This window comes from Solanum verrucosum, unplaced genomic scaffold, assembly GCF_900185275.1.
Source record: "Solanum verrucosum unplaced genomic scaffold, falcon-dt-bn FXZP01000229.1, whole genome shotgun sequence".
NCBI lineage: Eukaryota > Viridiplantae > Streptophyta > Magnoliopsida > Solanales > Solanaceae > Solanum > Solanum verrucosum.
In genome coordinates, this window is record NW_026020011.1 from 2,527,330 (window position 1) to 2,551,867 (window position 24,538).

At 27.0% G+C, this 24,538-nt stretch overlaps 3 protein-coding genes across 4 annotated transcripts in view; 2 read left to right on the forward strand and 1 right to left on the reverse strand.

Moving 5' to 3' along the window:
• The window catches only part of LOC125819978 (protein STAY-GREEN homolog, chloroplastic-like), a 110,521-nt gene that overhangs the window by 75,952 nt on the left and 10,031 nt on the right, over positions 1-24,538 (forward strand). The gene's annotated exons all lie outside the window — the stretch shown is intronic.
• LOC125819976 (protein FIZZY-RELATED 2-like) overlaps positions 1-24,538 on the reverse strand; it is a 45,405-nt gene that overhangs the window by 5,389 nt on the left and 15,478 nt on the right. The window lies entirely within an intron of this gene.
• Positions 13,679-15,571, forward strand: LOC125819977 (protein STAY-GREEN homolog, chloroplastic-like). Its single transcript, XM_049499387.1, has 4 exons — positions 13,679-13,852; positions 13,990-14,163; positions 14,545-14,712; positions 15,125-15,571. The coding sequence occupies exons 1-4, from the start codon at positions 13,739-13,741 to the stop codon at positions 15,413-15,415; spliced, it is 747 nt and encodes a 248-aa protein (XP_049355344.1). The 5' UTR covers positions 13,679-13,738; the 3' UTR covers positions 15,416-15,571.

Below are 24,538 nucleotides of genomic sequence, written 5' to 3' on the forward strand. Positions count from 1 at the left end.
TATTTAATAAGAAATCGCCTCTATTTGTCGATATAATTTAACTTGTTGCAATAGGGTATCTGAACAATTTTTCAAATTCCTTATTTTCACTTTTATAAGATTTTGCCCGTAATTTTTTTAAAATGACCTAATGATAATCAGTCAAACTCTAAACGAATTAGAAACTTCGAATAGCTCTAGGCCTTAAATCAATTTCATAAATATATAGTTAGAAACATTGCTTCTTTATGGAAATGAAAACTTTTTTGTGTAGTCTAATACTCCTAGTTGAGTTGCACCTCCATTTGTAGTATATATTGTAACAAATGTTCAATTAAATAATAAATTTTATTTAGCTACTTTAACGAGAATGTATTGATTGACACCCTTCAAGTACATTTGGTTCCATTACTGACTATAATTACATCATCATCAAAGTGCCCCGATCTGAAAATATACCTAGTTGGTTAAGGTTAAAAACGAAAAGGATAGTACCTGAGGTATTAGAAAATAATAAAAACATGCATGCTTTGTAATTTTCTTTTTATTTTCCAAACTTGTACTATTGTCCTTCATTTCCCATCCTTGCATTGAGTTTTTTTTAAGTCCATACATTGAACCTAAAAATTTTGGACTATTACTCCTATATAGAAGTGGGAGTTAATAGGACTAACAAAGCAATATAATTTGTACAATAAACTAAGAAATGTGTACTTTATTTTTATTTATTAATTGGATCTATTGTTACACGTGTAGTGCAACACTACTCTTTACCAAACCCTTTCCTCCTTTTGTGACACATGGATTCCACCTTCTTTACTTCATTGATTTCCACTAGCTTTCATTTCTTCTTTCTTCCAATGCTAAATAATGGAAGAGGCACTAATGTTTCGACTTCCACAGCTCTGATAAAAATGAAGAAAAAGGCTGGTGTTCAAGATTAAATCGATCATTTAGGACTCCACAATTTTTAGTATTTTAGTTAAATAATAAATATGTCATTTCTATATATATTTTTCTATTATTATATATAATAAGTGGGAATATCTACTACTTATCACATGACAAGTGTTACATGTGCTTAGATAGTGTTGTACATTCTTCTTTTATGGTTGTACCTTTAAAATTTATATTATTGGACAATTTAACACCATTAATCACAATAATTAATAACTTAAAACATTTTTAAAAAAATATGAAAATTTGGATGACTCTCCAAATTTTATTTGTGTCACATAAATTGAGACAACAAAAATAACATATATTTGGTCCATTTTAATTTATTTGTCTTTTTTTTGTATTTTTTATATTTAAAAATTACGTATAAATACTATAAATCATGATAATTGACAACATAAAATATTTCAAAAATAAATACATATAAAAGAATTCTATTGATTCTTGAAATTAATCTATCGTTACAAATTATGTATAAAATATAATAAATCGTGATAATTGACAACTTAAAATATTTATTAAAAAAACACAAAAAAAGAAATTGACTGATTCTTAAAATTAATCTATCAATGTCACATAACATGAGACAAAAGTAGTAATATGTATTATTTAATGTGAAATTATTGAAAACTACGTAAAATGTATTGTAAATCTTAACAATTAACAACATTTGACTGTGTAATGACCCAGAAAATCAGTTTTGAATTTTTATTATAAAATTACCGTTTTACTCATCTCGATAGTTATCCCGAGTCAGTTTTGATCAATTTGAGAAGTTGGTTTGAAAATTTTTGGGTTATTTGTTAATACGATTGTTTAGTTGACGGGTGAATTTAAATAATTAATTTCAGTTGGTGATTAATGGGCCAAGTGGTATAGTATAATTAATACCACTTAACCCATGTAAAATAATAAAACCATAAGTAAATAAAGGGGAGATTATTTCTTTTAGTCACAACAAGAAAGAGAGAAACCCTATGACGACGCTCAATTTCAAAGGAGGAAGTGGGAGTGCCTTTAGGTAAAAATTTATCTAATTAGTCTTTCTTATTCGTATATATTAGTGTACAGGGTATGAATACTAATCATAACTAAATGGACTGGTAAAAAAATGAGATGAACCTTGTTTTCTGATGATACAAATTTAAGTCGGCTGAAAATTGGGTCTATACAATTCTTACTAAGCGTAAGTTATTGTGGTTTGTGCAAAACAATTGATAAGTAGTAGTGGGTCTTCATAGTTTATGATATTGAATAAATAAGTGCTAAGGGCGGCCGACGGGAAATCAAAAGAATTCACGTTCTAGTAATTGTTAAACTTTGTTGTTCCATTTATTTATTGTTGGGGTTAATTAGTAATGATTGAATATGCATTATGCCATGTACATATGTATGCAAAGAATGGCCGCCATGATGTAGCAGTGATGGTTAAGAAACCAATCTGTGGCAATATTCTTGAAATTAACATATTAAAGTTATACTATTAAATTAGTTGAGATTTTAGGGATACAGTGGAAATAGTAGATGTAATATTAAATAAGTTGGGGGTTAGATATTGCTGGTGCAACGTGAATGTGGGGGAAACAGACCTTGTCTGCAATCATTGTTAATAATTACCAAGTGATTGAGGTAATGATTGGAATTATAAAAGTGGTAGTATAATGACTAAAAGGGTAGGATGATGGATGGCTTAAGGATTTGTTTAGTTACTGATTTTGTAACTTCATGAAATTGTTCCCCATTCTTTTCTTTTCCTTCTTATTGATTATCTTATAAAGCTCAAGTTTGGTAATAATTGAGATATGTAATAAAATAGTGGGTGTATTGTGGTACATAAAGATCATTAAAATTATGTTATTTTGAGATATTGAGACTAAGCTCCAGACTTGAAATTTGGAAATATGAGAGTTGACATGTTAGCAAGATAAGGAAATTGATTATAAATTTGAGTGAGTTTTTGGGTCTAGGCTAGACCTATAGTAATGTGGGTATTGTTAGTTTCGAAATTTGATTGTGATTATTAATGTGAATAGATTGCTTTGAGTTAGAAGTACAACGAAAAGAGAAGGCTCAAGTCCCGGAGTGATTGTTCGATTATTTGAGGCAAATGGATTTCTAAACCCTTGTTAAGTGTATGGAATTCATGTATTTCCTTGTAATATGTGTTTAGGGTAATGAGGCTTGGTGATGGGTTGACTTGTCCACATTGATTAATTCTAATGATGAAAAAGGGATAATAAAAGGCAATGTGATCAATTGTTTGTGTGATGTGTTGAGAATTGTTTGAAAGGCTTGTTGAATCATTGTTGATGTTGTATCTTGATTGTCTTGTTGTGAATTGTGCAATGTTATGAAAATGGTCATCTCCTAATTATTTGTGTGAACATGTCATTTGCATTGTTCTGAGACATGGTTGGGACAAGTGTTATGTGCATTGAGAAAGAATAAGAAAATAAAGAGAATGTACCATTTCGAGGGACGTATCGCGCGCCGCGATGGATACTATATTTCGAGGGACGTTTCGCGCGCCGCGACGGATACTATATTTCGATGGACGTATCGCGCGCCGCGATGGTTACTATTATCGAGGGTCGTATCACGCGCCGCGATGGATGCATGGACAGATATGTCCCCCATGGGTCCCGGACTGAGAGACAGCGGGTGTGTATCATTAGGTCAGACATGCATCACTATACTTGACATTGCATTTCATTGCATTGCACTTCTTTATTATTGGTGAACTTGATCTTGTATGTTGCTGATCTTGTGAGTGCCTTTCTATGGAACTTGTGACTGATGAATGTTAAGCTTGTTGTTGAAGATATGCAATTGTTAGAGTGTTGTTGTTGAGGATATGAAACTATTGTTGTTGTGGAGGATATGAAATTGTTAGAGTGTTGTGTTGAGCTATGTGCTTTGTAAATTGTGAACTGTTAGGTTGGGCTGGTTTTATACAGGTTGTAGTTGTGAAGGTTTGGTTGGGGTGTAAGGAGTACTTGTATTCTATCCCCTTAGCTCGTGTTTAGAGGTTTACTTGTTGAGTACCGTGTGGTTTGGTACTCACCCCTTGCTACTACATTTTTTTGTAGGTTACTAGCCCGGACCTTTGTGATATTTTTCTCTTCTCCTTGTCTGAGGCTTCTTGTGGAGGTTTGTGAGGTAGCTGCTTGTTATTTCAGCGGACCTTCTTACTCATATTTATGATTTTGTTCTATTCTAGAAACAAGATTATTTGAGACTTGTGTTTTTCTTTTGAATCAATTGTAATGCTTTAGAGACTTGTACGCGTGACAACCAGATTTTAGGGATATTTTTCAGTTGATTATGAAATTTTCGCATTTTATTGTAAAGGTTGAGCTTTAGGCTGACTTGTCTTGGTGGGATAAGACGAGTGTCATCACGTTCATTTTTGGATCGTGACAGACTGACTCTTGAAATTTTATCTATGCTACATACATTGAGACAAACGGAGTAATATATATTAAGTATTTAAAATTACGTACAACCTTATTGCTTTCTGTAGGCTTCGAATTATCGTGGTCATTTCTTAGGCTAATACAAGTTTTGTACATTTTCTATTTTTTTTTTAATATTATAAATCGCAATAATTAATAATTTAAAATATTTTAAAAAAACATATTAAAAATTGACTTCTATTTAGAAATGGGAGTTTGGGAGGACCAACATTGCACTAAAGAGTTGAACTAAAAGCTATAGAAATTGTACATTGAGGCCCACCAAAAAGATGAACTAAAGTAACTTCATCTACTTGTACTTTTTCTACACATTGGAATGTGTACTGCTTTCTGTACACGTGTTTTTCTGACAATTTTGGTTATATTTTTCTTTAAAATGATTATTGCCTCGATTTTTATTTTTATTTTTAACATTTATTTTTAATTTTAAAAGATTGGAAATTTTATATTAAAAATTTAAATAATAGAAAAAATGATTTATTTAACTTTTATCATAATCAATACTACTAATTTATTTGACCTTTTTTCTTAATCTTCGTCTCATCATTAATGTTATTTATATAATTTTCTTAAATCACTTATTTTTTCTTTTTTAAGTTTTTTATATATATAAAAGTTGGATATGTAAATGATGATGTGACATTTCTTAGAAGCTAAAATTACTATTTATCTAATTTCTCCAAAAAAAATTTAAAAATTGAAGATATCATACGCAAATTTATGGTCAAACTTAAACTATTGGATTCTCGAGAAATAAAAAGTGTCACATAAAATGAGACAGACGAAGGATAACTCTCAATTAAATTTTCCATTTTTAACATAATTTTTCAAGTTGAATTTCTAGGAATTCTATAGTAGATCCATTTAAATTTTACTTTATTGTTTTAAATTAGAGAACTTGGCCGCCGCACTTCGCGCGATCATTTAAATTAAATATTTTTGATTAATTTTATATTTACTCTGTTGTTTAATCGTAATATTATTATTTGTTTTAATAATATGAAGGTTGTGAAAAAAATAAACCTTCACAAATTTTACATCTATTAAATGAGGAAGAATATATTTTTTATCAAATAAGTTAAAATATATTTGCTAATAACAAATTCTTCCATTGCATGAAGTTGATCCTTTAATATATAATATATATTCCGGTGTATCATTCTCCTTAAATGTCTAAGAAATATCTCATAATGTCAAATAAAACTGTAATACTCCCTCTATCCCTAATTACTTGTCAACTTTTAAATTGACACATTTATTAAGAAATCAATTAATGACATAGTGAGTTTATCATTTTACCCCTATTAATTATGAAGTAGATGAAAAATTCTGCAATTTTCAAAGTAATTAGTCATTTAATTGAGGGTATAGTAGGTAAAAAAAAAATTCTTTCTTGATTTGTCAAAATGGACAAGTAATTAGAGACAACTATAAAACGAAAAGTGAACAAGTAATTAGGGACAGAGGGAGTACTAAACAAATGCATCAGCAAATGAAATTTATATTAAAAATATATTGAATAATGACGTAATGATACCTTAATAGAATTTCCTATCCATTTAAAAAAAAAAAGCCTTCACCCTTTCATTTTCGTTATATCTTCTTATTTAGTAGAAGAATCATCATTTATTATATTCTACTCCACCTTAATTTGTACCATCAGAGTTTTTAAGAATAAACATTAAATTTTAAATCGAAATAAAAAATCATTGAAAAATGACAGAAAAAATAATAATAGTATAAGAAAATTAAAATAAGGTGCAAGAAAAGCCTTTTCAGGATAATTTTTTGAAATATATTGATAACAATTAAAATGAAGCTGTTATTTTAACTTTAAAATTAAGTTTGATTGAATTGAATTAGTACAATGAGAAAAAATATTAAACTAATAACTTTTTAATGTTATTAAATGCATTTTCATTTTAATTGAGTAGTAGATTAAAAGTTCCGAATTAGGATATATTGAAATAATATCTTACTCTCTCCTTAATTATTATGGTATTGCAAACATTTATTTTCCTTAAATGGTGATTCATTTTCCATTTACAGTTATATCCAATTAATTTCTAATGTATTGAATGTGGTTATGAGATATTCAAATAATATCTTTATCTTTCCTTAATCATAATAAAATTATAATTTAACATTTATTTTTCTGAAATGATAATTTTGTTTTAATTCCTAGAACATATTGTTTACTATATTGAATGTAATTATAATAAAACATATTGTATTTAGTATGACAAAAAAACTCAAAAAATGGAGAAATTAGATAAATAGTAATCTTAGCTTCTAAGAAATGTCACATCATCATTTACATATCCAACTTTATATATATAAAAGAGTTAAAAAAGAAAAAATAAGTGATTTAAGAAAATTATATAAATAACATTAATGATGACATGAAGATTAAGAAAAAACGTCAAATAAATTAGTAGTATTGATGATGATAAAAGTTAAATAAATCATTTTTTCTATTATTAAAATTTTTAACATAAAATTTCCAATCTTTTAAAATTAAAAATAAATGTTAAAAAAAATCGAGGCAATAATTATTTTAAAGAAAAATATAACCAAAATTGTCAGAAAAAATTGATAAAAATAAATAAGTATCTATTACTAAGAATAATGTCACTACATTTTCTATTTTAACTTTATTGTTACATATGGATAGAAACTTTTAGAAGAAGAAATGATCCAAAAATTTAATTAATGATTCCTTAAATGGTGATTCCTTTTCCATTTACAGCTTTTCAATTAACTTTTAATGTATTATATATGGTTATGGATATTGGAATAATAATTTTATCTTTCCTTAATCATAATAAATTATATTTTAACCTTTGTTTTTGTCAAATGATAATTTTCTTTTCATTCGTACAACATATTGATTAATATATTAAATGTAATTATAATAAAACATGTTGTATTTAGTATGACAAAAGAATTCAAAATTTTAAAAAATTAAATAAATAGTAATCCTAACTTCTAAGAAATGTCACAAATATATATATATATATATATATATATATATATATATATATATATATCTAAGAAAATGATATAAATTACATTAATGATGAAATGAAGATTAAGAAAAGAAGTAAAACAAATTAATAATAATATTGATGATGATAGGAGTTAAATAAATCATTTTTTATATTTTGTAAATTTTCAATATAAATTTTTCAATCTTTTAAAATTAGAAAATGCTAAAAAAAAAATAAAACTAAAACTAAAAATCGAGGCAACAATTATTTTAAGGAAAAAATAACAAAAAATGTCAGAAACATTGATAAGAATAAATAAGTATCTATTGCTAAGAAGGTATCACCCCACATTTTCTATTTTAGCTTTATTATTACATATAGATAGAAACTTTAAGATGAAGAATGATCCAAAAATTTTAAAAATAACAAATCAATTATGTAAAAATACATGTGTAATTCTTATAAAGTTATAATAACTAATTTCTTCAAATAAATAATTAAATGAAAGAAAAAAAAGTAATTAAGAAAATAATATAAATAACACTAATTATGAGATTAATAGCATTGATGAGGAAATGAACTAAATATGATCATCTTTTTAAATTCTTTTTTAAGAAAATATATATAAACTTTAATTAAAGATAAATAAAAAAAAAAACTTTAATTAAAGATACAAAAAATCAAGACAAAACAAAAGAAGAAAGAAATTAGAAGAATGATGAGGTTGAAAGAAATAATATCTAATTTTCTCTCTTTTCAAACCACAAAAAAAAATTCTGCTTGTTCTCCTCCTAATTTGATACGAATTCCATAAATAAAATGATTTTTTCTCCAAATAATTTTTCTTACCCTTTGAAACACTAATCAGCCTTCTTATAAATTTATCAACTACAATGAATTTTCTCTCCTTGTAGGAGGAATAAACATTTTTTCAAAAAGTCTTTTATTTTGAAAAGAATTTTTTGTTACATAATCTCTTTCTTTACATCAATGTCTTCACAAGAATCATGAGATATTCTCTCTTTCTTTTTTGTTAAAAAAGTCACATGACCTAGAAATTTGATGGACATCTTAGCGACAGAAGTTGATACCATATATTGATCATCATCATCAGAAGAAGAAGAGCCAAAGTGAAGAAATTTGTTCTTATTTGTTACAAATGCTCAACTATTTTTTTATTTTATAGGCTAAATAATTATAAACAGTTATAAAAAATGAATAGTTTTTATCTTTTCATCTTCCATTTTCATTTTCTTAAATCTATATTAGTGTAATGGATGTTATAAAGGGCTAATTAATCGGGTATGACATAAATACTTTTTAAGAAAAATACAAATAAAAAATACAAAACAAAGATAAAATGCCCAAAAAAGGAGAAAAAAAATGAATAGAAATACTGGTCATAGAGAGATGCCACATCAAATTGTCTATATTCAGCTTTATATATACATATATACGTTCATGCCCTTAGATGTTATTTTATTACTTTAGCTGGCATCGACATTTTTGAAAATCTGATATCTACCTTGGAACATTTTATAATGTGGCATAGGCTGACAATTGAGATCATAAATTTAAAAATAATAAAATTTAAGTTATTATAATACTAATATATATATATATATATATATATATATATATATATCATTTAAAAAATATATAAAAAGTATTATAAATTGTAATAATTAACCGCTTTATTTTTTTTTAAATCATATAACTAATTTGATTTACACTCCAAAATTCATAGGTGTCACATAATTTACACATTAATTCTTCATTACTTAATATATGTAATTATATCAATGACATATAAATTGAAATAAAAAAATTACATATTTTATTTGAAAATCACGTAATAGTACTATAAGGTATAATAATTAACAACTTAACATATTTTAAAATTTTAGTTGACTCTCCAAATTCCATATTTCTCATGTAATTGAGACAGAGAAAAACATATATTGGTTTAAAATTAATAAAAATATTATAAATTATAATAATTAACAACTTAAAATTTAGAAAAAAATTCCTTTAAAAAAATTTAGTTGGCTCTCCAAATTCAATCGGTATTACAATAATTAAAACATAGAAATTAACATAGATTGGACTCCTGCTAACATTTATGTTTCCTTTTTTTAAATTTTTTCTTTTATACTTTATATAAATAAATTTTTTATGTAAAAAGTATTATAAATCATAATAATTAATAGCTTAAAATATTTGAAAACATATAAAAAGTTTTTGTTAACTTTCAAAATTTCATCTATACCGCATAAATTGAGAGAAATATAGAGATATAGATATTTTAAGTTGCTAATTATTGTGAATTATAGAACGTTTTATGTAATTTTCATATATATTACTCGCTTTGTCCTGATTTATGTCATACAAATGAAATTTCAAAAGTCAATGAATTTTTTATAAGTTTTTTTTTTATATTAACTTGTTAATTATTGTGATTTATAATATATTTACGTAAAACATACTCTAAATAAAAATAATTAGCAACTTAAAATATATAAAAACATACTAAAAAATTGATTAACTTCAAATTTCATATGTACCACATAAATTAAAACAGAAACAGTAACATATATTGGACACGGGGTCCCATATCTAGTATGGTAAGATATAGTAGTTTCTGTAAGATTATGGGTCCAACTAAGTTTGTGGTTGATAACACGCAAGAAAAATATGATATTAAAATTATGTGTAATTTATTTTAAATATACTATATTCAAGTAGATTTTTATGTATCTAAGATATATTGACAATTTTTTCTCGCCTCCTTCTGATCTCACTCACCACTCTCTTGTGTATCTAGTATCTTAGATATACATGAATTACACCAGATACATAGATATACATATATTTAGTGTGATTCACATGTATCTATAATATATGGCTATTTTGCTCGTCTCTCTCCACATCTCGCTCACCTCTCTCCCTATTTTAGTGTATATCTTGTACAATAAATACATGTATCTTCCTCAATATATGGTAAGAAATAACTCTTATTTAATGTTAAGATATGTAATTATAAAAAAAATATAGATAGAATTAATATGGTTCGAGTGTATGTCTAATAAGTTGGTTTTTTCTTCTTTTTCTCACAAATCTAATGTGAAGAGGTCTATAATTAAAATATCTTTCTTCATTACAATTGATTTTTTTATTTAAAATAGCTACAAAATTTATACAAATTTTAGAGGCATTCAAAATAATAAAGTTATAACCTAGTCTCTTCATCAGATAGGTTGATTTCTCATGGGGCAACTCGGAGATAATGAAGATTCTATTTTTTTGGAAGTGGTCCAGCTTTAGTGATTTTTCCTTTTCTGATATTTTTCTTTAGATTTATTTGTTTCCTATGTTTCAGAAATAGCACATATAATAGATATAATAAGGTTCTATAGCTATAGTTTCGGTAATTGTGTTTCATAGCTATAGTTCGATTTGCTATGTGTTGCGGTTTGTATATTTTACTTGTCCATTTGTATATTTCGCTTGCAAATATAAAAACAGAATAATATATGCAAATGGAGGCTATAGTTTGTATATTTCGCTTGCCGGTTTGTATATTCAACTTGCGAATATACAAACTTGGTAAGTATATACAAATTATGTATTCATACATTTAGGAATTTTTCAAAACTTTATTTTTATATTTCGCTTGTCAATATTTAAACAACGTAATTTATGATGAATTTTTCATAAATCGTATACAAATAGCTAGGGTAAGCATATACAAATTCTGTATTTATACAATTAGGAAATCGAGTAGCAAAATTGTGTTAAACTGTAGCCAGAGATTAAAATAATCAAAACTATAGCTATATTATATAATATACTCTAAATATTTGTCATTTTGCGTAATTTTTCCTTTCAAAAATTTTATATACTAATCAAATTAAGGGTAAACTACATAAATTCAACTAGTTTAGGACATAATTACTAGAATTCAAGATAGTTTTGATAATTACATCATATACCATATTTTGTCTGTCGGATACATATATCATTACTCACGAGATACATGTGTCCGACGGTTTGAATTAAAAAGATACATATTTTAATAATTTTGAATTAAATGTGTGTAACTTATTTCCTTAAATAAAGGAGTAATTTAGGGTTAAATAATAATTCTAATTGATTTGCAGATTCATTAACATATCAATTCTAACAAATCTTCCTAAAATAACGAAATCTTAAAACCACAAGAGTTCTCTTATTGAAAACTTCATCTTCTTGGCAATAGGTTTGAAAATCGTGAACTACCATGAGAGCAAGCTTGATCTTTTCTTAATCTCAAATGCTAGAAGAGACATTCTTGAATCTCAGAGTTAGACTCAGTGCCGATGATTGAAAGGCAAGGAGAGAAAAATCTAGCGGACGAAGATAATATTGATTATCGTTTTTATGCTTTATTTATAATAAGATATATTTTGTTTATGTCAGATACACATTTATTTTTGTTGTTCATATACATGTGAAGGTTAGTGGCTCATATAATTGATGTGAACTGTCAGATACACTGTTAATTCTCTAAACTAGTTGATATGAATTTTAAGTTAGATACATAGTAATTCATTGATTTTTTGCGAAGAAAATGTATTTTTTGACAATTTCAGATACATTATTTATCATATTAGATACATGTAGTTTAACACTATAGAATACATATAATAACATGCTTAGATACATGAAATAATCAAATCCAATACACATTACTGCCATGTAAAAATACCTTGACTGAAACATATTAAATATATGAAATAAAAACTAAGATACATAAAATGAATTGTATAACCATATACATTGCAACTAAAATAATATATTGGAGGTGCGGATAGACGATTTATAGAGAAGGTTGGGGAGGGACTTGATGAGAGAGAAAGGTATTTGGATCATTAATTTTGATTTTTAAATGTAAATATAATTAATCAATTCTAATTCTTTTCAAAAGCATATACAAAGAATAATGATTATATAAAAATTCGTTTTACTCAAATTTGAACAGTATTACGTAAATTGATAAGAACAAGTATGTCATACTAATTCACCAGCTTTGAAAAAGTTCTAGCAATTAGAGTTAATATCTTTAAAAGGTTATTAAATTATGAAAAATTATCAAGTAAAATAATTAAACTTTGTTTTGTATCAATAAAATCATTCAACTTAAGGCTTTTATTTTTAATTACATTTATCTTTAAAATAATTTGATATGACAAAATAAATTATTTTATATGTCACGTAAATATAGACCCAACAAAGAAAAAAATCATTATGCTTCTTCTTCTCCTTTTTTTTCTTTAAAAAAATTATCATTAAAATAAATTTAAAATAAAAAATATATTATTTTATATGGTGTGTAAACATCAAATTTATTGCTCTCAAATTGATCGGTATCCAATCTCCAGTATCCAGTACTAATATCCAGACAGGACATGGTTGACATGCCTTGTCTGGCAGCTACACATATATTTATTTATTTTTAAAAAGTATATATATATTTGTCTTATTTTTAAATTTGTTATATATTTAAAAATTGTGAAAAAATTATTATAAATCATGTTAATTGACAACTTCAAATATTTTCTAATTGCTTATAAGAAATTCGATTCATTCATAAAATTAAACTATTTGTGTCATATAAAATGAGACAAAATAGGTAATATATATTATTTAATTTGGAGATTACATAAAGAGTATTGTAAATCTCAATAATTTACAAAATTTGATTGAACCTTAAAATTCTATTTGTGCTACATATATTGAGACAAGAGAAGTAACATATATTATTTATAAATTACCTAAAAAATACTATAAATTACAATCATTAACAATTTTAAATATTTAAAAATAATATTAAAATTTAATTAACCCTCTAAATTTTATATTTTTGTCTAGTTTCATTATAAGGGACTTGATAATGTTCAGGATCTTTAGTGATTATGTGACCTTTTCTTTTTTGGCATTTAATATTTTATTTAAAACTATGAGATTCACGAGATTCATTGGTCCAAATAAAAATAAGATTTTTTCTGATTGAATTGCTTCGTTTATCACGCTTCTTATAGTATAATTTATTTGAGGCCTCTTTTTGACTTGGACAAAATATCTAGTCCGTACTGCTACTCGTTCAGTTCAATAATAATTATCTATTATTAACTTGACACATTCTTTAATAACCAAAATTCATTTACCCCTAACTGCTAATTAAAAAACTATATAATATACAACTTCATTCTCAACTTTATATTTCCCCTACAACTCTGGAGCTTAAAAGAAATATAGTATAACTTTGATCCATCATTTTTTTCTTGATTTCCAAATATGAGTACTTTGACAACTTCTTTTCTTCCATCAGTTGAAAAAGAAAATTCTCTTTTTGTTTACACAACAACAAGAATAAGAGGACACTCCAAAAAGAGCCAATCCATTGTTCCGGTAATTGCTCGTAGCTAACATAATTTTTTTATTATTATCTATCGGATTTTGCTTGTTTAGCTATAGAAGTTGTCAGTCGCTAATTCCTATATACATATTTAATTATTTGTATTAATGTATGTGATTGATGATCTTAGGTGGCAAGGTTATTTGGACCATCAATATTTGAAGCATCAAAGTTGAAGGTTCTTTTTTTAGGTGTAGATGAGAAAAAACATTCAGCAAAGCTTCCAAGAACATATACACTTACACATAGTGATATTACATGTAAACTCACTCTTGCTGTCTCTCAAACCATCAATAACTCTCAGGTAATTTTCATAATATACGATAGTAATTGAGTTCACAGTGAAATATTAAGGTAGAATTATCTGAGAGGTCCTTGTAGTTGGCTCAGATTGTTCAATTGGACCCTTCTACTCACTTCTTAGTAGTTTTCTACAAAATTGTACAATTAAGGTCTCAAATTTAGTTAATTTGATTGTTGACTCTGATTTTACTTTAGCATGTTTGTCTATCTCTAGTAAAATATAGGACAGTTTAGTGCACAAAACATCTCATGTTAACATAGTTTGAGAAAGGATTGCATTCCAAAGGATATGATGTTGACTGTCTACCCTAATGCAAGCATTAATGGCGACTAGAAGTAGTACTTGATCAATTCATGACTGATTTTTCTTTTTGATGTGCAGGTAGAAGGATGGTATAATAGATTGCAAAGGGATGAAGTGGTTGCAGAATGGAAGAAAGTTAAAGGGAAGATGTCCCTTCATGTTCATTGTCACATTAGTGGAGACCATTTCTTGTTAGACTTTGTTGCTAGGCTCAGATACTATATTTTCTGCAAGGAACTTCCCGTGGTAAGTTTTTATAGCAAGTCTGATATATATGGTTAAAGTAAAACATAATACATAAACGTACTCTTTAACTTGACCTCAGCTGACATCTACGCCCTCCAACTTTGAGTGTTCATAAGTAGACACTTAAACTTGTATAAAGTTGAACAAGTAAACACATGTGTCCTATGTGGCAATTCACTATGACACCCTAAGTATATTATACCATCGTAGGACATGTGTATCTACTTGATCAACTTTATACAAGTTTAAGTGTCTACTTATGTACATTCAAAGTTGGAGGGTATAGATGCGAGCTGATATCAGGTTAAAGGGTACATTTATGTATTATGTCTTAAATTAAACTATTCGTGTAATAAAATCTTTATATAATCAGTATATATAACTTACACTATTCTTTTTGAATATGTTCTAGGTTTTGAAAGCATTTGTTCATGGAGATGGAAATTTGCTAAAGAATTATCCAGAGTTGGAAGAAGCTTTGGTTTGGGTATATTTTCACTCAAACATACAAGAATTCAACAAAGTGGATTGTTGGGGTCCTTTAAAAGAAACATCTTCACTATCTTCTACTACTACTACTTATTCATCATCTAGTGAAATAGGTGAGACTCAAATGGATAATACAAACAATTGCAATTTGGATTTACCACAACCATGTCAAGGGTCTTGCACATGTTGGTTCCCCTCAACAAGGAAAATCTAAAGAGCGTTTAATATTGAGAATGTTGGATGTATTACACACACGTGGTATTGCGTAATAACACTTTTAACTAGCTTAGTGAATCAATTGAAATGATTCTGTATTGGTCTACAAACTTTACAAGATTGATGTATTTTACTGTCATTGTATGTTAGGACTAGAAAAAAAATATTAGTAGTATTTTTTTATTCTAAATGTAAATATTCAAGTGTCCCTTGGTTAAGAACAAAAATAGCCATTTGGGGGATTGTGCACCAAATAGCCCTTCTATCACTTTTTGTTTACTCAAACACTTCTAAAAAGCACAGTAACTCAATTGCATTCCACCTTTCAGAATCATCTCAGTAATCAGTTTGTAGCAATAAATCAGAATGGGAGGAAACAGAAAAGATGATGGATTTCAACGTCGGTTACAGATAATTTCATTCACATGTGAGATGTCGTAAAATGCTAAGATGCCAAATAAGTTTGTAAGTTAACTATCCTTTTACAGATTTTTAATCAATGGTTGAGTTTAGTAAAACGACAAAATTGTTCTTGATTGACATGGACAATGAATAGAAAGAGGTGTAAATATTGAGATTAATTGAGATTATTTTTGGTAGTTTTGGAGACTTAGACAATTAAAAGGTATTTTTTTTTTTAATTTGACAGCAGATCGCAGAATACTTGCAAGGGCACATGGAATTTCACGCCTTGCGGCTGTCAACCTAATTGATCCATATTTTTGATAGAGCATTAATTTAACTTATTAAAAACTTGAAAAAGAAAAGTACAAAAGCAATTAAAAAGAATAAAATAATGAGAATGTTAGCACAAAAAATGTAAATGTAAGAAGGATAACAATATTTTCTTGATTTCTTCTATTTGAATGAGGTGAAACTTGAAAGAGAATAAAATAAGGAAAAAATCACACCATATACACATTTAAGAGACAATATTAGGAGTTTTAAACCTACTCTTAAAAAATTCTTACTTATAACAGTTTAATTACAGGTTATAACATATCAATTAAATTTAATTTTATTTAAAAATCAATTAAAATTTACTTTATTAAATGATTAATCTTTTTATATTTTTATATTATTAATTATATAATTGCAGTTTCTTTTATATAATTAATAGGTGAGAGAAATAATATCAATGAGAGAGAATCAATTTATAATTATCTATTACACCTTTTAAGGGATTTTTTAACTTATTCAAATAACTTATATTTATTAATGACTATTTGGGGCCTTTATTTTTAAAAAATAAATAAATTTATCACCATATATTTTAACATGTAATTTTCTCTCTCTTTAATCTATTTTTTTTGCTTTTTTTGATGTTTTATTTAATTTTAAAATTTGATATTATTATTTTTTTAATCTGATTTTTTTTAGAATTAAGAATTCTATATTTTGAAAATTTGATTTCGTTTTTTATTTTAACTAATCTAAAACTTGATTTCTTGAGAAAAAAAAAATCATTTTACTTTAAGTTTTGAACTTGTTTTTGGTGTGTTTTTCTATATCTAAAATATTATTTTGTTGGTGAAATAAGTATATTTAATTCTGAAATTTGTTGATATATATAGATAATATGAGATCATAAAATATTTAATAAGGATATCTTAAGTTTTAGCTTAAATATGATAAAAAAATCACACTTGAATACGGAATATAAATTGAAGAGAGAGGAAAATATAGAACTTGTATTAATTATTGCAGTTTAGACTTTTAATTACATGTTTTGATTTTTGGGTGATGGATATTTCTGTTGCTACAATTTCTGACAGCAATATATAATATGCATTGTTTTACAATCAGATTTATTCTTCCCGGATTTATACCCGTTGGATACTAATTTTATACATTTTTACTTTTTGTCTTTGTTCTAAAATTTCAAGTTGGATACCAAGTGTATATAAATTGGATAAAACATTAACTTGTTTTAGATTGTCTAATTTGGTTGAAATATCAGTTACATTTTGTTTTTTTTTTTCATTTTCAAGTGGGATATCTGTTGGATACCAATTGAACACAACATTAACTTGTGTAGGTTGTCTAATTTGATTGAAATCTCAACCACATCTTGATTTTTCAATTTTCCAATAGGATATCAATTCAATACTAAATTTATACAAATTGGATACAATATTAACTAGTTTTACGTGGCTATTTCAGTTGAAATCTCAATTACATGTTTTTTTTTTCAATTTTACCACTGGGACGTCAATTGGATACCAAATGTATACCAATTTCATACTAAGATTTGACTTAATTTTTCCAGTCAATATCAATCGCATACAAACATTACCTATTTTTTTAGTATACATTTGAAAAACACTGAATACACAAATGATTAACTAGCACACATAATAAATATTCTGAAATTATAATTCATTAACTTAAAAGACAAAATAAATCAAAACATGAGTTTGCCACAATAAAACAACCAAATCAAAATAAAAATAAATTATGTCTTTTTTTCAGAAGGGTAATTTGAACATGTCTTCCTATTGTGTTCCTCCCGACAACATGTACTGCACGTAATCTTAGACTTCTTGAATTTCACATCAGCAAACCATTTACAAGTTGTGGTCTTCCTACAGTTCTTTTTGAACCAGGCGACAATAATTTCTGCTCCGACACTTTTTGAATTGCATATTTTTCTGTTTCATCATAAATTATTGTGTCAATATTATATCATATAAAAGTACAAATAACTTTTATACATATGTTATATCAATATACAAATTTCATATAATTCTTATTCACACATTTCTTACCTATTTCATGCCAAAAGTTATCAATTATTCATACCAGGATCATGCCACTAGAATACCAAAATAATTCCAACTTAGAAATATTAATTGTCATTTCTTTAATAAACAATATACCAAATTCATTATTCTCAAAATTCATTACAATATAATGCCAAAAAAAAATCTAATCAAACCAAATATCGTACCAAAACATTATCGATTGTCATACATGCTTGGTAATATATGATAGCTCCATGGACACAGATGAGGCTATAGAAGCCCTAAGAAGACCATCAATGTCTCAAGATAAGGAGTTGCAAGCCAAGATCGTTGGGCTTCAATGGGAAATTAAGAAGATGCTTATCAGAAGGAAAGCCCACGAATGAGTCTAAGAATTGTGAAGAAGAATGGATTAGGTGCTACACATACTTTATGGTTCAAGTTCAAGCCCAAATGGAAGAAGATTGGGCCACACAAAGCCCAGCAAAGGAGCCCAAAAAGCTAAATGGTTGAAGTCAAAGTTTAGTCAAAGTTTCCTAGTTTAAAACTTCTTTGTTTTAAAATTTTCCTAGTTTTAAAAGTTTTCTAATTTAAAGTTTTCCTAGTTTAAAGTTTCCATAAAAGTAGGATTTAAATCCCATTCTATTTGGGATATGTTTTTCCTATATATAGGGGTTGATTTTATACTTTGAGGGGACAACATTATTATTAATTGAGAGTTCTCTTCTTTACACCTTTGTGTGTGGCTACTTGGAATTTATCTTACAACCTTATAAGAACGATTCTTAAGAGGTGAGATTAATTCTTTAACTTGATATCTTTGGTTCTTATTCGTAAATTAAAGAAGGTGATTAGTCTTATACTAATTATTGTCTCTAGTTTCTTCGTAATAGAGGTCTAGATCACTTTTGATCTAAGTTCTTGAATTGACTCTATTAGTATCATAATTAGTCTTAATCCGCTAATTTTGAATACTAAGATCAATTAGGGTTCTTAGTACTTTATTTTGAAATTGGGGATTTTATTCTTGAATTTCGCATATCTTTTCAATTTCTGTCTTCAATCTTTATAATTTCGCTTCCGCATTATTTTCTTGTTTATTTTGGTAACCCGATTCTTATCAGTATAAGTATACAAATTACAAAGAAAAAATTATCTATTTTTTTAACCAAAAATATACCAAAAAAAAAAATGTGGCAGACAAATAATGAACAAATTCAATGTTCATACCAAAATATAACATTATACATTTTAAAAAAAAGGTCATAATTCAAATTATTATATACACAACAAAAAATCTGAAATAGTATACAAATTTCATATAATTATTATGCACATTTTTCATACCTATTTCATGCCAAAATTATACCTATTTCAAGACATAAATCGTCACTTTTTCACAGCAGAATCATGCCACTATAATATCAAAATAATACCACTTTTAACTACTAATTGTCATTAATTAGACAAATAGTATACGAAATTCATTCAAATATAATTCTAAAATCGTACCAACATGGTATAACCAATATACCAAATTCAAATAAATTTTATGTAATTTTTTAACCAGAAACATACTAAAGAATAAATGTTCAAACAAAAATCTATACCAATTTCAAACAAATTTTATGTAATTTCAAAAGTGAATATTCATACCAAAAATGCCATAATTAAAACTGTTATTCACAAACAAAATCTGAATATTTTTTTTTCCAGAATCACTGTTCATAATTTTTTTTGAACGTTTGGTTTGTATTACAATACAAATAAAAAATTGCAAAGAACACTAACCTGAAGGATCCCATCTACCACCATGTTTTATTAATACATATAAGAAGCCGTCCAAAAAATAAAGATTATTGAATAAAAACGAATATGAATTAGATGAGAGTGACAAGATTTCTGGAAAAAAAATTGAAGAGAGAGAAACGTCGAAGAAAATGGATGAAATCATAATTTTTAATTAATTTTAACAAATTAGAGTGAAATAAGGAAACTAAATATTCTTAATTAGTTTGAATTTCCTTAATTTATGATAATTAGTAATTATCTTCAATCAATTCAAATTTAATTAACACACTTATTTCCGTTTTTTTACCTTTTATTTTCAGAAACAAATTATTTTATTTTTTTATCTTTTTATTTTTTTCAAAACAAATTTTTACAATTATTTAAAAAAAGATTTTTTTGAAAGAAACTGTTACAACCTGAAATTTTTTAATGTTACAACTTGAAAGTTTAATTCTACTGCTATAACTTGAAAATATTAGTCTAATATATGTCATATATGAAATTTTCACTAAAATAAGTCCCCCAATTTGCATATGCCTTATTTTCTAACGTATAGAGTTTCCCCGGTAAGAAATTCTTGTACTATCTTTGACAGATCAAATTTTTTTTACAAAGTTTTCTTATCCAAAATACTCGTTCTTCCTTCATGGATTCCCCTCTTTAGTTAAATTTTTTGATCTTGTTAACGACTTTACAAGCTCTAGATTGTTAACTAGGATCGGGAGATTTAACTAAAGAAGAGGAAGCATGAAAGAAGAAAGAGGATTTGAGATAGTAGAACTTTGTAATGAAAAGGACCAGAATTAGCTTGAATTGATTTTTCTTGAATTGATAATATATATAATTATTGAAATATGCATTATAATTGTTTGCAACAAATTTTAAATATATGAAAATAAATCAAACATAAATAAAATATGAAGAAATAAGAATATTATTAATAAAATAATATGGGTACAATTATGTTTCTCTTTTGATTCTTGTCTCTCTTAAGAGTTCTTCGTGATTCAAGGATCATTTGTGGTATATTTTTCGAGTTAGGATGATTTGAAATTGATCTTCATGAAAGGATTTGTGGATCTTCTCGAAATATTTGATTGTCAAGAATAGTCTAAGAATATTTTGATCTCTTTATGGAATATCTGAGATGTCATTTGGTGAATTGATGAAGGCTGGATTTCCTCTTCCCCAATCTTCAATTTCTTTAAAGACAAAAAGATATATATGTACCGACTGGAGGAGTCAGAAATTTAGTCAAGAGTGTTCAAATTTTAAAAGAGTGATTTATTTTTAGCAAAGTGGGTGCACAATTTTATATTTTTTTTACTGATGAATGGGTGCATCTAAATTTAAATTACATATCATCTAACTAAATCATACGAAAACTTAAATTACAATACTATCAATGGTCTAAGTCAAAATTAACTGAGAAAGGTCAAGAAAAAAAAATTTCAGCTACTAGTTGAATACACTCAAGTGAATTGTTGCGACTTTTTTCATAATTTAAAATAAGTGAATTTTTTTATAGTTCAAGAGAATCGTTGAAACCTTTTGCTACTGGACAACTATTTCTGTTTCTTTCCCTTTTTTTAGGAGACATGAATTAAACTTGGGACCTTACACTCTTAAATGAGTACGCTTACCACTAGACCACAAACCTTTGTTGTGTTTAAGTGTGTTCATTTATTGATATATCCACCTATTAAAGAATATTTTAGGCTGAATCTGGGGTCCTTGGTATATCAATAAGTTAACAAAGGAGTATTCCTTTGTGATTCAATGACATGGAGAGTAAAAATAAGCCAATTGAAGTGGGAACATAGACTTTTGATAGGAAACTAGTGACAATTATTATGAGTGATAGTCTATATTATGTAATATTGCAAGATATTTAAACATGACACAAAAAGAGTGCAAAAAGTTGATTAGGGTTAAGATACCAATTAGGGTAAACAAATGCTAGAAATTAGGGAAAAGAAGAAAAGATATGGGCAAAATCCAAGATAAATGATCTAATAACAACTCACTATTCCAAAAGAAAGACAAATAATGAAGTCATAGATACAATTGAATGCCAACAATGGTCTATTTGGACTCTTTATCACACCAACCTAGAGGAAGAATATGGATAGTGCAAAAAACTATTATGTATCTCATATTGTTAATATAGTGCAATTTACCTCTCAACTAGTGCATTATGAAGTCTAACAAAGAGGCACTAAACACCTTTTCAATGTGACTAAAATTTCAGGCTCTTAGGATTCAAACATAGGAATCATTAATAATAATTTCATACCAGATTTCAAGTCAGACGCAATTATATATATATATATATATATGCATTTTTGCTATCAGATACATTAAAATAGGGAGAGAGGCGAGCCAGATAGGATAGAGGTGAGCGAGAGAGTCAAATACATGTAAATCAACTTGGATACGGTGTATCTTGAACAAATTACACCTAATTTTGACCTCATACATCCAAGGTTGTTCAAGATTTAATATATACATATGAAAAGTTTGATTTGTATACTATGTAAATTTTCTATATACATAATATAACTTTTTAACAAAAGATGTTCAACTGATCATTCTGTCATTTTTCTTTTCCATTATTGTTGAATAACATGTTGGAGAACGAATAGTGTGAGTTTCTTCAATATTTTTTTTTCTTTTTACAGTACTAACAAGACAATAGAACGTTATCAGAAGAATGACAAGATTTTGAGACATGACAAAATATTACTTGAACATACTATAGAGGTTAGCATTTTTTTAATTTATGCATGTACTTTTCATACATGTATATTAAACCTTGAAATTTCTTGAACATCTTTAACGAAATTTTGTTCTTCCCTACTGGAATATCGATCCAACCATAGTTGTATCTATAACAACAACAACATACCCAACTTGATCATCTCTCCTCAATACTTTTCTGGTCTATCTCTACCGCCTTTCATACTCGCTATATCCAGCCTCTCACATATTCTCATTGGGGCATCTATGCATCTCCTTCTCACAAGTCCAGATCATCTTAGTTTTGTTTCCCTCATCTTGTCCACTATGGCATGCCACATTATCACGAATATCCTCATTTCTAATCTTATCAGTCCTAGTGTGCCCGCACATTCATCTCAACATCCTCATTTCCCGACTTGCATATTCTGAACATGGGATTTATTGACTGGTCAACACTCCGCCCCTTACAAAATAGGTCTAACCACTACTTAGTTGAACTTTCCTTTAAGCTTAGATGGTACCTTCTTATCACACAAGATTTCGGAGGCAACCATAGTTTGTATGTAAAGATTAATTTTTAAATATAATTCCTTAAATATTTTGTTTATTAAATTTTTATGTAGCATATGAAGAAGGAGGTTATGAGCATGACTAGGAATCTGGAGGTTCTTGAAAACTCTAAAAGGTAATTAATATCTACTATTTCCCTATGCTGCAATAATTATATTATTTCCTCAGTTTCAACTTATGTGACACTATTCGTTTTTTGATAGTCAAATAATTTAATTTTGAGCGGAAATTTGTGCATATATTTGTAAACTACGTAAAAATTACTATAAATCACAATAATTGATATTCAAAATATTTAAAAGATGCATGAAAAATTTACGATCAAAGATAGACTTATTTAAATCTCAAAATCCGAAAAGTGTCACATAAATTGAGACGGAGGGAGTATAAAACTAATGTGTAGATGATTCTGAATTTATTTATTTTATGTGTTGTTATGTTGTTGATTGCAGAAGGTTTTTAGGTGAAGATTTAGAGTCTTGCTCCATTGATGAACTTGAAAAGGTTGAAGGACAGTTAGATCAAAGTTTAAGAAATATTAGGGCAAAACGTATGTATGTGCATGGTGCTTGGATTTTTCTAAACGCATTTGTTTACAATTTTTTAAAAGTCTGAACAACACATAATTTAAGTGTCTTCATTCATCAGATATATAATTTAGGGAAAAGGGTCTGAAAAATACTCCAATTTTGGCCGAAATTGTTGTTATAATACCAAAGTTTATGGCGGACCTTTTACCCATGCACTATTTAATAGTGTATTTTAAAGGTATATATGTGCCCACATGGACATATTCTTATTTATAATGATGCAATATTTATGATGCTCACGTGGACATATATATACCTTTAAAATGCACTATTAAATAGTGCAGGGAGTAAAAGGTCCTTTTCAAAGTTCGGTATTGTTGCAACAATTTCGGTCAAAGTTCGGATATATTTCAGACCTTTTTCCCTATAATTTAAGAATAACTTTTCAATTTCGTAATTTTAAACTTAAGATGAATGTAATGTACTAAAATACCCGTTAAATCGTATGCTCTTTAAACATGACAAGTAAAATATTGAATTTAGAGAGGTACTAAATATATATAAAAATACATTTTTTTCCTGATAAATTGAAACAAGGAAAACTTTTTTTTTTGTTTTCCATCCGGTGTCCGGAGCCCACGTTGAGGCTCTGACTAAATTCAAATCGTGCTCTGCAGGGCCTATTCGGGGGTGGTGCTCCCAACATAATTTTTTTCCATATCCAAAGCTCGAACCCGAGACCTC

Coding starts and splice junctions, on each gene's coding strand:
- LOC125819977 (XM_049499387.1), top strand. CDS start 13,739: ATGAGTACTTTGACAACTTCTTTTCTTCCATCAGTTGAAAAAGAAAAT. Junction 13,853..13,989: donor AGAGCCAATCCATTGTTCCG/GTAATTGCTCGT, acceptor TGATGATCTTAG/GTGGCAAGGTTATTTGGACC. Junction 14,164..14,544: donor AAACCATCAATAACTCTCAG/GTAATTTTCATA, acceptor TTTGATGTGCAG/GTAGAAGGATGGTATAATAG.